Raw genomic sequence first — 16,558 nt, forward strand, 5'->3', positions numbered from 1 at the left:
GTTTTAAGTTGCACAAGTGACCTAATTCTTAGCAGCGGAGAAAATCCATTGGCATGTCAATGCAGGGACCATTTCCTATTGTCTACCTAATTTTATCCCTAAGTTGACCTTTTCTTTGAGATACAAAACTAAATGCAACAGAATCCTTGGTAAACCAAAAAAGCATACACACATGCACATGTATTTACATGATAAACAATACCATTTTGAACTATAAAGTCTGTAGGTCTACTATACCTTGAACACTTTTGAGAAAGTTTTGTAATAGGTGTCCCAAGAAATGCATCAGGCAACTCTGCAGCAGGATGTGTACTGACTGCTGGCTCTGTAGTTCTAGGACTAGAAGGAAAACAAAAACGTAACAAAAATTCCCTAAAAGTCCAGCTATACCAGAATTAAAGTTTATGTAACTACATCCAATGTAGGACAATCACCTGACAATTTTAAGCCTCTTCTCCACTCTTAGGTATTCTGCTTATTTTTAAATAACCAAGCAGGAACTGGTAAAAGATCACACAAACTAGTCTATAAAAGTCAGTACGCTAACAGCTTCATGGTTTGAAGCTTGAATTTCAGCTTCTTAACACTGTAGACACATCTGCCATAACGTAAATACGTGCATTTGTACAGAGAAGATTATCATAGCAGAAAAGCTCTCCAAACACTATGTATGATAAACTGATTCTTAGATGTTATGTAATATATGTGTAGAAAGGCAAAACAAAGCTTTACTCACTTGCATCTTCCCACCAAAAACCTAACACAAATCAGGTTGAATTCTCTTTCTCATCCCTTAAAATTCACTCACACACTCTCCACCTCCCACTCCAAACATGTAGATCAAGACTAACTTTTATAAAAGGCTGCTTACCTAGCATATTGTGAGATATTTCTTTTCTGCTCATTTCCGAACCATACTTCTCCAATTTTAGACAACACTTTACTGATGAAAGTTGCTCTTGTATGCACATTTCCTGCATTAGCCTGCCTTGTTGCTGTTGATAATGGTTTTGGCCTTGGGACTGTAAAGCAAGAGGGTAAAGTATCAGCCTTGTGTAATCAAAGTGATGGCCAGCTGCACATCCTATTTCCCTTCTCTAAAATTACCTTCTCTTAAGACCGATGAAGGCAAACGGTATGGCTTGGCTCTCTCTACTGCCAGCTTCCTTTGAACTGTGGGAAGGATCTTGCCATATTGGTCTAACAGGGAATTTCTGGCTACTGCTCTCTCTCTCAAGCGAGGATCACGATCATTCTGACAAAGGAAATGTGTCAAGCAAGAAGTTAACAATTCACCAGAAGTTCATTGCACAGAAGTCTCTCTGCACTTTCTAACCTAGGCCTAAATTTCCTCTACAGACAAATCCATTGCAGAGAGTCACAGCAAGTTCAAAGTTCTACCCAGGAGCACACACCAATTGCACCTGTTTTGGATAAGTGCAAGGAAGACTAGTTAAAAAAATCAAAAACGTAAAAACCCCAAGCAACTCCAAAACTCACAACTGAAAGCCATAAGGCAAATTTTACCAGTGGAGCATCCAGGCTGCTCTAAGGTAAAAGCCAGATACAAGACATGACATACAACATACTCTTCATTCCACAGAAAAAAGTAACACAAACAACTTCCATAACCTAAACCATATGTAACAGAAGGATCTGAGGAACCGAATGAAAAGACAAGACACATATTTATTCCACAGATGTAAACAAACTCTTTTAACTGGAGTCAGCTATGGTCTGTAAGCTCTAATTCACAATTTCTCACAGCAGGGCTGCTACCCTTACCGTCAGATTGGCCTTCATGGCCTGATTCAGCTGGAGTGCTGGGATGTAGTTGGCACGCTGCAGATGGTGGACTAAGAGGAATTCATGATTCTGAACACCAGATTTGGTCTGTAAAAACTTCTCCAAACACTCCTGTGAGAAATAACACGTTTCAAACATCCATTATGATTCTGCCTCTTCTCTTGCCAAAGAGACAATTAAGATTTTTTTGTTTCTTCTCCAAACTCACTTTTTCTGTGTCTGTGAAGGGCAGCTTCAGCAAATCCTCCATGAGCCCCATCTCCTGACAGATTTCATACATGTGCTTTAGCAACTCTTCTATGTTTAACTTCGTGGCGTGCTGCTGCAACAGACCCCAAGCCTCCACCATGCACCTGCAGTTAAGGTTTTGCACATGGAAAGGAGTGGGAACCCTGAAGCCAAAAAGATGCCCCACAGTGATGGTACTTATTCAAAGCTCAAAGGAAATGGAGGGGAGCCCCATTTGTGTCATCACTTCTCCACATTTCCCCATATCTGAATGCCAAAACAGTGGGAGATTTCCTTACCTATTGGACAACAACACGGTGAGGAACAGCCGCACTTCACTGCTGCTGGACATCGACGGCTTCATCATCTGCATGTACCTGAGGGCTTGCCTGTGCTCTCCCTGGCACATGAGGGACTGAATTATCCTCATGTGTTGCCATGAGACAGTCTTGATTGTAGCTGGATGGAAGAGCAGGGCCAGGGAATTCTGGACAAGGTGAGAGCAGCTTCATTACCACAGATACACATACCCATGCAACAAACATTCAAAACTTTTGCATCAAGGTTGGACTTGGCTTAGAGAAACTTAGATGTCTAAATAACAAAATACTTGATCCAGGACATATCAGTAAAAATTCTTCAGTCTTTGAAGGGAAAAAAAAAATCAGCCACCCACAACAAAGCGAATGTGGTAAGAGTAGCAATTGAGGTTTTTGTAAGTTTACAAAAACCCTGTGTACAGACATTGCTTTTCATAAATACATTAACTTATGCTATAAAAAATCGGTTGTATTGACAAAGTGACAAGAAAAACATTTAGTATCAGGAAGAATAGCTATTAGGTTGAAATGCAACTCCTGCAGTCTTTTTTCTCAAATGTTCTTGCTACCATCACAATTTCCACGCTTCGAGTACCCAAAACACTCTTCTTGAAAGAGTCCCCAAGTAGTGTAGTCTGCTGACAACCTTACTACAGAAAGCTTCGAAAATTCAAATATTAGGCATTACTTGACTACTCCTTTATTTTCATCCATTTCCTGTCAAAGTAACTAAAGCAAAATTTAAAATCATAACATGTTGCTGAAGATGTCAGAGCAATGTTATAAAAAAGGTTCTTATGCTCCAACACCTCCTTATACCTAAGTACCAATTGTAAAAAGAATTTTATTTCTTTATACTCTGCAGTGCAATGTGTGTCTAACTCAACTGTTTCATACTTACTTCATAATCATTGTGATCTAGAAGCCAAAACCCTTGAATCAGCTTAACAAGACCCCAAGGGATAGCAAAGGCAGTTGGAAAGGAGTCAATTGAAGTTTCTGTTTTATTTGGAAAAGAATGCATAATATCCAGCAGCAAGTAAATTGTCTGAGAGTATCTAATTAAGGTGAATAAATTGCTAAGACCAGAAACTTGTATCACATTACAGTCAGCAAAACAATGAAATAAGAATATGAAAATAGTAGAAAGCAGAACATCTCAAGGTCTTGATCTTGCCATTTTATGCTATGAAAACCCACTATATCAATAGTCAGGTTCTAATATCAAAACTGTATTCTGAATATACTTCCAGAAAGAAACACTTGTGGATTTCTGTAAGGCAATCAGAAAGGCAGATATTGCATATTTATATACTGCTGTTACAAACCCAGGCTTCTGCTTCTGTCAGTGAAGCCACCAGCTGGACACTCAACACACTTCAACATCTAATGCTGTTTTATTCTCCTCATTTCCAGTCTTCACAAAACCAACACAAATTATGGTGCCTGTACAATGCAACTTAGCACTTACTGATTGAAACTGTGTTTAAAACTGCATGTAGATCCCTCACTCAAAGTGTCATCTACGCTTTCTGACATCCCATGTTAGGGACATGTCTGAGAATGGCAGCTTGGGACTACAACAATTTTTAACCCCTTTACTCTGCAGGCTCCACTCTTGGTTTAGCCAACAAACAAGAAAAGGTAATTCTGCATGTCCCAGCAGCTTAAATATTAGGCTTCTGCCTAATGAATATCCTGTTTCTCTGCACTTTTTACACAAACCAAAAAAAAATCAAACACTCTTAGCTGGGGTGGGAAACAAATGATTTTGGCAAAAATCAGCAACTGGAAAACCACTGTCGTTTCTCCCTTTGGCTCTGAAACACTACATTTTAGGGCACCATACTAACAAGCAGTCATATGCTACATATGGGGGTGTCCTAAAAAATAAGTAACTGTGCTAAAATCTGAGAACTAAGCAAGGTTTTTATCTTGAATACAACTTAGAGAACATGTTTTCTCATACAAGAAGAGACTTTGCAACAAAACATTTAAGAAATCAGAAAAATTCCAGTCTAGAAAGAAATTAAGCAATGCTTCTGTCTAGGACTTAATTCAACTCTAAATGCATTCGCTTACATTGTGTTTGAGGCATAAATTCGAAAGTGCTGCTAACCACACACAGGTGACGAGTATATGAAAACTTTTATGTGCACACCCTGAAGGATTAATAACAGAATCTGGAAAGGATACAATTGCATGTTTGTCGCTTTCTTCAATACTTTCCAGCAAATAGAGATCCAGCAGTGCCTGAAATGAAAGATGAAAAGGTTTTCTAATGCTCCTGTCTTCCACAATCATTGGCTTTAGGGGACTGCTGCTGCTGCTCCTGGGATTTCAGTGAACAGAACACTCACATGTAAACTAACAGGTGGGTATTTCCCAGTGCCGCCTTCATCTCTCTGCCACAACTTCTCCACTTCCTCTCCCAACTGGGAAACCATTCCATCAATCATCAAGCAATCAGAATCCCATTTGCCTCTGCAACAAAAGAGAGCAAGGGCTTGCACGGTGTAAAACACGCAATCCAGCCTCTCAGTGTCACACATTTCTGAGTCAGAGGAAAGACGGTCTTCACCTCACAATGAACTTATTAATTAAGAAGCCCGAAGCACAAACCCAAGAGAAGAGTTGCAATGACCTTCTGGGTTCCAGGCTTGCTTTCTTGCTCTGTTATGTGTAACGCCAAGGAGTGCAGACAAAGGGTTTTAACTGCAAAAATAACCACTCCCACAAGTCTAACAGTGTCAGCTTTCTAGAGAATTCCTCTAAGTCTTACCTTGATAAACGCTCCAGTTTCTGTCGGTGACCCGTATAGTAGCTCTGAATCAGAGGGTAATTGTAGAAAGGTCGGGACAAATGCATGTGATCATCTACATGTGACAAAGTAAAAGCAATTTAAAGAAGTAAGACCACGTTTTTCAACTAAAACTTTGGACTAGACAGACAGAAACCACACAACCTCAAGAAGCCTCCAACTCTCAAAGAATCCAATCCTGTTTCTGCCTTTGCTAAAGGAGAACTAAGACAAAACTACTACTGCTGCAATCTGCAAAACTACAACTAGTTCTTGTCTCAAGATCAGTTTCGTGTTTGTGGTTGATGCAGCATTCAGAGCATGTAGGGTAAGCTCAAGGCTACTCCTAAATAAATAACTGTCCAAGGGAATGAGTTTTTGAACAATCTGTAAAACAAGCTGAAAATGGAATTAATAAGGTGTCTGAATTGAGAGCATTTCCAAGGAGTACTTTCACCTTGAGCAATAAATCAAAGGTTCAAAACATGCAGGTACTGCTTTTACTATCAAAACAAGTGTTTTGGTACTACAGGTTCTGCTTACCTAAACCCTCGGGAAGGAGACTGGATCGACAGAACCACATCACCACTTGTGCATACAAAGAAATGAGGCTGGTTACCATCTGCTTATTTGTCAAGTCTGAAAAACCTGGAAAAAAAGGCAAAACAATATTTGAGTATTGCGATTCCTCGCATTTTACAGAACTCCCTTTGCAGAACAAATAGAAAGTATGAACAAACACAGTAGAAACCTGCCTTTGTAGTTGTCCCTCTGGATCACTTACGAATTTGGAGGGGAAAAAAACACCATTCCCCCCTCTCCAAAAAAAACCCCAATCACTACAAAGAACAGAATCACCAAAGATTCAAATAAAAAAAAAAAGCCTAAACTATTAGATATACTCAGGAAGACAATGTTTGTTTTCCATGTAGCAGAGAGTTTTACTTTAGTGAAAGACATTATAGTCCTCTATTTCCAACAACATGACAACAATTTATAAAATCAGAAGCCAAAAAAACTCAAGGAAATTGCTTTACAAGTTACTCACTTTGGTTTCCTTTCTATTTCCCAGCAATCTGCCCACAACTATCAATTGCCAGCTAACAATTAGGAACACTTCTCAGCATTACCACACTCAGTTGCTGCAATTGCCACCCAGGCTCTCACTCAACTCGGTGCTGAATCAGTGTAGCCTCCCATACCCAGCCTCATGAACTCCACAACAAGCTGCTTCCCTGAACTCAAAGGGGCTTAAATCCAAGTCCCAACTGCTCAGATTTAAGCCTCTCCTCCCAGCTCAACCTGACTCTCTCCCAGTCATCCAAAACAACAACAGCTCCTGTCTCCACAGTTACAACCCAAGCATCCTTCCAAATCTTAACAATCAGACCAAAGGCCTAGCAGTGCTTTCACCAACCTTTCTCAGTAAGCTCTCGGGCTTCTGTTAGGAAACAGTTCAGGACTGTGCTGAGGTTGCTCAGAAGCAGCTGGCAGTGCTGAAGGGACTGTAATGTCTGTGGGTCAATGAAGTTGCAGGAGCCGTCAAAGAGCGGAACACCTTGTCAAGGAGAAATATTCAATCATCACTCAGCAGAGCAACTGCACACTTCTAAACTTAAATACTAAAACAACCACAAGAGACTTAAAGAACCACTTAAAAGAACCAGCAGCATACACTGGCAGATTATTAAAAAAGATCCTTTATGAAGAATGACTCGAGGTTTCAAAAAGCCACTACACCACTACTCACATATTTGGTCCAGTTCATCTTTTGTACAGATCACTTTGTTCCACGTCCACTCAAGCACAAACCGTAAATTTACAGCAGAACTTGGCTGCTCTTTAAAAAAAGAAAACAAAAAGGACAGGAAATCACAATTTCTAACCAAAACAGACACAACATAAAAACAATGGAAGCAGCATTACCTTCAGAAGTCCAGTGTTTAATGCATCCCGTCAGAAGTTCTAAAGAACCTGTCTGCACAGCAGCTGACAACACTGCTTCTAACTGCTCCTCCTGAACAGAACAGACAAAAGCAAATCACAACCTCACATATTTTTCTTCTAAGGCTTACCTTGATAAACACTGGAGTTTCTGTCAGTGACCTGTACAGTAGCTCTGAATCAGACACTACCTGAGCCACAACACAAGTGTTTTATTTCTAACTGGACGCCCATTCAGACACTAGTTGCAAATGCAACTAATTCCATATTCCTGATTCTTTCTTAATTCGAGCCACAGGCTGGACTGCTTGCTGGTTTGAGGAACACAGAAATGTTTTCCTCTGACATCTCAACTTCACACAGGCTAGTTTCAATCTCTGTTTCTGTGCCTCGGGGTTTCAGTCTTCATTTACTGAGTCCCAATTAACTATTTTCAGTAACATCCTCTGCTAATACCCGTTATGCACTTTGGGATGGCCCCTTTGCCATCAGGAACACGTGAAGGGGACACAGCAAACACCATTGTGTTTGCATGGAAACAGTGAAGCTGAAGCCAAGCAGCTCCTGAGACTAGCAAGACAAGAAGTAGCTCTGACAGCCAAAACATTAAGTTACCATTTGTTAAAGTACCAGAAAGAAGTGAAACATTTCAGTTCTAACAGGCTGGAATTTCAGCCTGTTCAATTACTGTATTCCGATGCCATGGCAGCCCTTGAGAAAGATAATGCACAGGCATGGACACACATGGGAAATAATGTAGCAGCTTATTCCAGCTGGTGTTCAGACATTTACTTCAGGTGAAATGACCCTGCATAGAATTTTTCATTTTTTTTTTCCTGTATTTGTTTGACAAAAAATCTAAAAGGTTGCATTCTAAGTAAAATCATTACATTTAAGAGCGATTCCTACATATTAGAAGACATACAGCATATTTACATCATTTTCTGAAAATGCATTTCAGAGAAGGAAACGTGCCGAATACTACTTAGGATGCCAAATAAAATTTCAAGCTACTTTACCCTAATTCTGAATGTTTTCTTTCTAGTATTCAATAGCAATCCCTGCTTAATGCAGTGTCTGAACAATATAATCACAATTAAGCAAATGTCATCGTAAAATTTCTTGCTTTCTCAAGTAATTTCACACCAGAGTTAACATTAGAAAATCCAATCGGAATGTAAAAGCCTACACATCAGGCTTGGAAAATAAGCATTCTATGGGCCGGGTCTGCTTGCCAAATTTGTTTTAGCTACCACATTTTGCAGAAGTGTTATTTTTCCTGACACATTTCCACAGCTGGGTGAAGAATCCCACAGACAGGAAGATGAAGGCAGAGGGAAGACTGCTCTCCTCTCCCCTTCCTAGTGCTTGCTGCTCCCCTCCATGATGACCATCCAACACTTCAGCTTTGACCCTGCCTGAAGAAAGATGGGCTGCTCATCACAAAGACTCCTCCTCTCCTGAAACTCTTCAGAGGAGAAACAAAGTTCGCTGCACCGAAAACGGAAAATCCATGAGAGAGGGGTGTGAAGCCACAAACAGAATGTAGCAGTGTTGAGAGATACAGGTGATGCATGTGCTGCAGCAAGAGGGCTGTCTAAGAGGAGGAAATCGAGCTAAAACAGCACAAGGCAAAGGCTACAGAGGTAAAGATCAGTTTTGAGAGGGTGCAGAAAAACCTACTGATGAAGTGAAAATGAGAGGAAGTGCTGATGCAATTGTCAGGTAGAGCAGACCAGTGTAACTGGTGAGCACTTCCTAGGAAGGAAATCATATCTAGTCCAGCAAGCTGATGTTCGCAATAGTGCACATCAGAGATATGCATCGTCAGGGCCACTACTGCACTGCACCCAAGGCTCTGAGGCTCTGAGGGCATGAAGAGGATGAAGCTGTTCCCAGGGAAAGCTGCTTTCTGACACACATGCCCGGCACTGACTGAATGCTTCCACATCTGCACCTGGGGCATGGAATTCACAGACGGGTCACTAAAGACAAACCTCTCAGGGCTGTTCACAATCAGAAGATTGGACCTAAGAATATTATTATTTCTGCTATCTATATGTCAAAACCTGCCTCTCAGAGCAGCTTGCAATCAAAAATCATGGTCTTATAGTTTCTTCAGACAAGATGGATGTATTTCCCCCTGGACTCCCCAGCGTACACTCACCTGACTCAGACTGGATGGCTGGACATCAACCAGTCTTGGAGACAGCAAGCCAGCTACAAGACACCGAGTGTAGCTGTCACGAATGGCTTCACTTATTAAAGGACCAGATTTCTTCAAAAACTTCAGGGTCTGAAACATCAATCAAAACACACCGGTTAAGACAGCATTCAATCACTAAGGCTCTACCTTAAAAACAACAGCCAAACTAATGGTTTCCATTTTTAAAAGTACCCTGTAGAAGAAAATATCAACCCTTGCAATGCTAAAAAAAATACTTTCTAACCTGTCAATACACAGGCCCTGGTATTTTCTCAGACACAAATTATATTCAACAGAAATTAAACCTAACACACAACTTTAAATCACACATTTGAGCTTGTTTGTTCTGAAGCTGATTCATGTCACAATATTTAGTGAGCTGGAACTTAATTTGAAAGGGTGCTGTGCAGTGGCTCAGAATTTATAATTTGGCCAAGGTTGAGAGAAAAAACTGCATTTCTTCTCAAACAGTTAAATCACTTTTCCCTTTCTCCATGCTCTTCTCCTTTCTCAAGTTCATCAACCTAACTCCTCTCTATACAAAGAAGTAAACACTTTCCCCAGCTTCCACCATGCTTGTCCTTCCAACTACAGCAATGCTGCAATTCCTTTCCAGCCATTCAACCCCTGCTCATGCCTCCCTGAAACATTGCCATTTGCACAAAACTGGCACGATATGACTGCAGCTAGGCGTGTGCATGGGCAGTGTGAGCATCAAGAGGTCTCTCACACTCAAAGCACTGCAAGAGAAAAGTTAGAAAAGGTTCATCTCTTGACACTCTCAATACAATTAAAAAGTCACCTCCTTCTGGAAGCCGGTGCAAGTCATGTGAACAACTCCCGAGTTGAGCAAGCACGTCACATCTGCAGAAACAAGGAACGTTTGACAGACCTTGTTACCTTAGCTTCACTTGATGCTTTTTAAACAGTGCTGTCTGCAAAGACAAACCTCCAGCACCCCTTTCCTTCATCACATCACTTACACACTTCCCATAAAAACTACTTACTCTCTGTCTGTAGAAACTTAAGCTTGAGTGCTACCCAGGTGCCTCAGCTCAAAGGTATTTCATTTTGTGACCACGACCCCTTCCCAGGCTATGTTACAAAAGCCCCAAAACCCAAAACTCAGAAGCCTGTCAGATGTGTTTCATAAGACTAAGTACCTTGTCAGGACAAGGAAATCAGGTTGGAGAAGGTTTGTGGGCCTTTTTCTCGTTTGGTTTTTGTGTGACAAACAATGAACAAGAGAAATCAAAGAGAACCACTAAAGTGGCATTTGACCTCCACCAAAACTTGTCACTGTTCAAATGAAAAGCACTGAAATACCTACCAAAATTATAGGTGCTTGGATTAAAAAACTGTTCAGGTGGTGGATAAGAAGGGGGAACCCCCCGACTCAGACTACGCTCGTGTACCAGAATATCCAAAATGAGGTTTGGAGAAGTCATGCTTATTACAGGATCCAGTGACCACAGTGCAAAATAGGGGCAATCATGAAGCAATTCTTCTGGCCTTAAAGAGAACAAGTGCATAAGCTCAACATCAATTTTTAAATTAACCCTTTGTAGGGATATTGAAACCACTTAATTAAAACCCACCTCAATGAGTCTGGCATTTGAGCATGATACCAGCGATTGATGTCAAACACACCCAAGTAAGTTGATGGTTTTCCCTGACCATAGGTATTCACTTGCCAACTCAAGATGGATACACTGGTGTCAGGAGAGATAACTGTCAAAGACAAGACATTGTATCTTGTTGTAGAAAATATTAGATATCTGCTGTTTTTAAAACATCACTTTCTGTTGGCTTAATTCTGTTATTTCACTCATGATACAATATTAAGAATCATAAAAACAATATACAGAGTAGCAAATGTCCATGTGATAGGTTTTAATCATACTTCCTCTTTTTCTTGTTCCAATTGTATCTCTTCCAAAACAAATCAAACACACAATTATCAGCTCATCAAGTTGTTCATCCTGATCATCAAAAAAAAAGATTTCAAATAGAACTGGCTCCAACACTGAGCCCTGGGAAGCACCACTAGTGACCAGGCGCTAAATGGGTGCAGCCAGAGGTTTGAGCAGGATAAAAAAAAAAAAAATCAGGTAACATTCCTAATCAATAGAAGGAATGGTCTTACTGTTCAATGCAGACAACTGGCAGAACAAACTGACTGACCAACCTTATACAGAAGACCCCATTTACTGCTCTAGCATCCCAGCAAACCTAAAATAAAACCTACTTTTTCCCTTAAAGAATGATGTTCAGAGGGACAAAAAAGATCCCACGTAACTTCAGTAAACAATTTTTCTTTTTAAATAAACAGAGTACGGTCAACTAGCTGAATATTTAAGACTTTAAGACTGTGTGTATGGAACAGCATTCATTGCTTAAATTTCCAAACCACATAGTTCAGAATAACCAAGCAGGGACATCAGAACAAACCTTCATTAACGTTATCCTCCCTGTCAGCATGGTTACGAAATTTTTCTATGGTCTGACAGCTGAGTAATTTAGTATTGCTGGTCTGTCCTCTCAAGGGAAAGATTCCACCAGTCAGGTCTAAACTGTACCTTTCATCACAGTATTCCAAACCCTGGGTGGAAAAAAAAAAAAAAAAAAAAAAAAAAGAAAGTAATTTTTATTAGATCTACTAAGAAAGAATGTATGTATCTAATGTAACATGCATATTTTACTGTTTATTTCTAATGAACTTATTTCTGATAGCAAATAAAAACTTCATCTGACATTCAAGACAATTAAGTGTCATATTTTTACAGATATTGGTTGAAAAGGATTTGCACAGTTTCAAATATTAGCATCTCCTTAGCAATACTTTGCTCTGAAGCATGCACAGTTCACGCTATTTTATTAAGGAATTTTGGAAGTAACAGATACATGCAGGGCAGATAAGAAAAATCAAAAACATCTCTTTGAAAAACGAACATGAAGCCTAAGCAAAGGACCTCACCTTCACTGTAGGATAACTAATCACTAAAACCGATTTTAACAGAGTCCTGAACAAGAAGTTCACCATTCAAAGATAGTTCCACAAGACAGAGCACTAAAATTCCGTAAACCTGTCCAGCACTCATTTTAATGACTAGAAATTTTAGCTTTCATTCATATATGAAGAGCCACTCCCACATAAATTCAGTGCAGAGGGGAAGGAAAAAGTAATACCAAACAGTTCCTGGCAAAGACAACTTCCTAACCAAAGCTGTGCATTTAAAGTTTTCCACACCAGGACAAGCAAATACAAGATAAGGAACTCTAGTGCATAGAAGATATTAAGCAATGGTGTTCCAGACCAGTTAAACAGGACAGTGTTCAAAGGAGATGCACTGGTCAGACTCTGACATGAACGTAGAGACTGTACACAAGCCTTGAGTAGCACAAATATAAGGACACACTCCAGGACCATGAACTGATCAGCAAGATACAGCAGCTGCTGAGATATCTAAAAGAGGTCTTTGGAATTCTAATTTAAGTGTATCTTCCAGTCTTGTTCCTTGAGCAGATTTAAACCAGCCTTGAAGGCAACAGAGACTCAAGTCTGACATGTTTATAAAACACAGTACCACAAGTTCCAGAAGTCCCATTTGACTTTTACCATGATATGAAGTCAAAGATGCATGGTTTCATAGCCTCAAGTCTGATTCCTGGGATGTACAGTACTGATGTAAGCAGACAAGTGTTTTAAGCTCCTGTGACTTATACTCAGTGAACAAGAAGCAGAAGTAGATTTTCTCCTTGTTTACTCAAACTTGGCCTGGCAAATGGGAACAATTCTTAGATTTTATGTCAGTGAAGACCAACAAGAAGCTCGATTCAGTCATGTATACAGAGAGCCATCATGTCATACTGACCAATCTGTGACCACAATAAGTATTCCAACACACAAGTGTCCACTGGTGAGCACAAATCCTATTGTGATGCATCCTTTGTAAATGGATTCAGAATTGTTTTCTGGGGATTTTTTTGGAAGTAGATGCTATCAGGTCTCAGCATGAAAGTACACGATTAAGTGCTTTATCGGTATGCCAGCCGAAGAACTAGTCTTTCCTCCTCAGCGGGTGCAGATGTTCACCTCTATTCAAAAGCCTTATAAGATTGGTTCCTGTTATAATCTTTCCACACGTACCGGTCAATTTACTGCTGCTTGTATAGTCTGTAGAGGGGTTCAAGTCTTACTTTAACTACACCACAGGTTTTCCAGGTCACAAACACAGTAACATTTTTAATAACTTTGTGTGATTTTTTTTTTTTAAAGCGTGTCAACTGGAATTTCTAGTAAATCCATTTTAAAAGACTGATTAAACATTTCAACTCTCTGAGGTAAAAACTGACATCTTGCTCAGAAAAGACAACCAAGACAAATAACTGCCAAATAGTTAAGGGTCTCACACTTTAACATTAAATTGTTCAGACAGAAAAAAGTAGTAGCCATGGGGGAAATAGAGACAATTGCTTTTTCCCCAATGCAGAACACAGTAAAAGGTATTGTCTTTGTCACGGCTAGGATTGTAGCTAAAAATAACTTTTAAAAGAAAATAAAACAAAACTGAAATTCAAAACTAAATTTTGAGAAGATTAAAGAAACTTCCTCCTATCAACCTGCCAAAGTGATTAGAGCACTACAAGATGCAGGAGTGAACTGCAATGAAAGCCCTGAAAAAAAAAAACAAATAAACAAAAAGCCTCAAGTAAACAAGGTGTTCTGTTCCTCTAGAGCAATGTGTATTTTTGTCACTTAAAAACTGCACATGAAAATATGACATGCATATTCAGACATGTTGAACCACTTGAAGGTATTTCTACTTTATCACTGTAATAGATGATATATTTTAAAGAAATGCCACCTTCTCCAAACACCTAATCTTTATCTGTTCAAAAGCAACACTTCCAAAACAGGAAGGGCCTTTCTTACAGATAAAAGGAAAAAAGAATAAAATTCAAACTCATTCAAAAAATTCAAAACTCAAAGTCCCTATTAAAAAAAACATCTCTGAACCACAATCCAAGGATTACATCAAATTCATTTTGTACTACTGAGAACATACAATAGCAAGTGTCAAATAGGAGGAAAGACTTGCTGTGAATTAAGATTACTTTCCCATCAGAAAGATCTTGGTAGAGTTTCATGCATACTGCTGAACAGAATTAAACATTACAGAGGTGTCTCTTATCTGAGACCTAATGATACCTCTCCTATATTTTATCTATTCTATATCCCAGCATCTCCGGAACCAGTTCTGAAAATTTACTGAGACTTTTCTGAACAAATCATACACTGTATATTGTATGTACATCTTTTGCTGGCTTTAAGGATAGATTTTAAAGACTTAAGACAAGAGTCATCTCTATAGCTACTGAGTTTCAGAATCAACACTGAAGGACACGGTAGATAGTTTTATAGGTGTATTTAAAGTCAGACTGATAGATTATAAAACAGAGATCAGAAATGTATAAAGAGAAATATATGACCATGTAAGAAAGGGAGACAGGCAGAACCTTTCTCAAATCTACAGTTTCGTATCACAAAGCTAATCAAAGCTTTGTCTTCTCTTCCTACATGCCATTCGTGTGATATTTAAATTAAGAGTAATTTCATTTCTAACAGCCATTTCCTCTTCAGGAATCAGATGTATAAGGGCTCCTTGCAGATGAATTTAGCTGGAACACATGACACAGAAATATAAAATTGTATGGCTTCAGCATGGACAGATAGTGTCTGACCAATCTGGTCATCTATGAATGAGTGACTGAAACCCTTGATGAGGGAGAACTCATCTATGTCATCTACCTAGACTTCTACAAGATCTTTGACAGAATCCATCATGACATCACCATCTCCAAACTGAAGACGGGACAGGCAGATTTGAAGGGTGGACTATTCAATGGATAAGAAATTGGTTGAGAGAGTTGTGGGAAACAGTCTGTCTCCAGGCATGGACCAACGTTGAGTGGTGTCCCTCAGAAACCTGTGTGGGGACTGGTGCTCTTCAGTATCTTCATCAATGACACAAACAGTGAGATCAAGTGCACCTTAAGCAAGTTTGCAGATGACACAAGGCTGAAAGGTGCGGTTGACAAAACAAAAGGCCAGGATGTCAACCACAGGGATTTGGAGAAGCCTGAGAGGTGGGCCAGTGGCAATCACACAACATGAAGGTCAGCAAGTCCAAGTGCAAGGTGCTGCACCTGGAATAGGGCAATCCCAGACATGACTACAGACTGGGAAAAGTGACAGAGACCAGTCCTGCCAAGAAGGACATGGGGGTTCTGGGACAAGAAGTAATATGCACTTATAGCCCAGAAGTCCAACCTCATCCTGAGAACCTCAGTGCAGCCTTTCTGTACATAAAGGGAGCTTACAAAAAAGAGGGAGACTGACATTTTACAAGAGCACACAGTGATAGGAAAAAGGAGAAGGGGTTTTCAACTAAAACAGGAGAGATTTAGATTATATGTTAGGATGTTTACTGTGAGAGTGGTGAGGATCTGGAGGTCAGGCTGCCCAGAGATGCTACAGATGTTCCATCCCTGGAAGTGTTCAAGGCCAGGGTGAAGGGGCCCTGAGCAAACTTATCTAGTGGGTGGCATCCACAGTCATGGCAGGGGATTGGAACAGATGATATTTAAGGTCTTCCAACCAAAACCATACCATGATTCTATGACTTGTTCTAAAAAGTATGGACAAAAGAATGCCTAAAAAGACTCATCAAAATATTTTTTTCTTACGTCTCACTGATGGTAAATATTAATCTGGTCAACCTAACTGATCCTTACTTAAGACAAAATTACTATTTTCATCTTCTCACACACAGGCCTGTCTTACCTCATACATGACTTGTCCTGATGCCAGGCGTTTCCTGTCACCAAATGCTAACTGCAGCAGATGTAAACTCACAACATCACCTTCACTGAAAAAGGTATAAATTAGAAAATTTGATTACAAAGCTGCTTTACAATTCCCATTATCGTTTATTAGATCTAGGCTGAAACTTATTTAAGAGCATGCTCTTGCTGAAAAGAAAAACACTGCTTCCCAAAACATGATAATTGGTCACATTTAGCCATTAAAACAGAAAGGAGGAAATTTTGACATTAACAGCTTCAGGGGCAAATGCTAACTATGCCTTTGTTTGGAAAGCTTTAATATGCAACATGAAGGAAAAAAATTGCTGAATTGCTGGAAATAGCTCACAAAAGTAAAGTGTTCTCCATGAAAACTGCTTTTAAGTT

At 39.7% G+C, this 16,558-nt stretch overlaps 1 protein-coding gene across 3 annotated transcripts in view; it reads right to left on the minus strand.

The window, feature by feature from the left end:
• The window catches only part of LOC100230263 (protein ELYS), a 41,658-nt gene that overhangs the window by 12,231 nt on the left and 12,869 nt on the right, over nt 1-16,558 (minus strand). For all 3 annotated transcript variants that reach the window (XM_030268421.4, XM_030268422.4, XM_030268423.4), the window contains exons 7-26: nt 16,152-16,236; nt 11,756-11,906; nt 10,903-11,035; nt 10,635-10,816; nt 10,107-10,168; nt 9,266-9,394; nt 7,081-7,171; nt 6,905-6,994; nt 6,572-6,712; nt 5,698-5,802; nt 5,137-5,230; nt 4,715-4,838; nt 4,551-4,607; nt 3,256-3,402; nt 2,334-2,521; nt 2,015-2,159; nt 1,786-1,917; nt 1,108-1,255; nt 872-1,022; nt 238-339 (exon numbers count right to left, since the gene is read on the minus strand). In XM_030268421.4, the coding sequence (XP_030124281.1) occupies nt 238-339; nt 872-1,022; nt 1,108-1,255; nt 1,786-1,917; nt 2,015-2,159; nt 2,334-2,521; nt 3,256-3,402; nt 4,551-4,607; nt 4,715-4,838; nt 5,137-5,230; nt 5,698-5,802; nt 6,572-6,712; nt 6,905-6,994; nt 7,081-7,171; nt 9,266-9,394; nt 10,107-10,168; nt 10,635-10,816; nt 10,903-11,035; nt 11,756-11,906; nt 16,152-16,236 (2,457 nt within the window). The remainder of the gene's footprint in view (nt 1-237; nt 340-871; nt 1,023-1,107; nt 1,256-1,785; nt 1,918-2,014; nt 2,160-2,333; nt 2,522-3,255; nt 3,403-4,550; nt 4,608-4,714; nt 4,839-5,136; nt 5,231-5,697; nt 5,803-6,571; nt 6,713-6,904; nt 6,995-7,080; nt 7,172-9,265; nt 9,395-10,106; nt 10,169-10,634; nt 10,817-10,902; nt 11,036-11,755; nt 11,907-16,151; nt 16,237-16,558) is intronic.

The sequence above is a fragment of the Taeniopygia guttata genome, chromosome 3 (assembly GCF_048771995.1).
Source record: "Taeniopygia guttata chromosome 3, bTaeGut7.mat, whole genome shotgun sequence".
NCBI lineage: Eukaryota > Metazoa > Chordata > Aves > Passeriformes > Estrildidae > Taeniopygia > Taeniopygia guttata.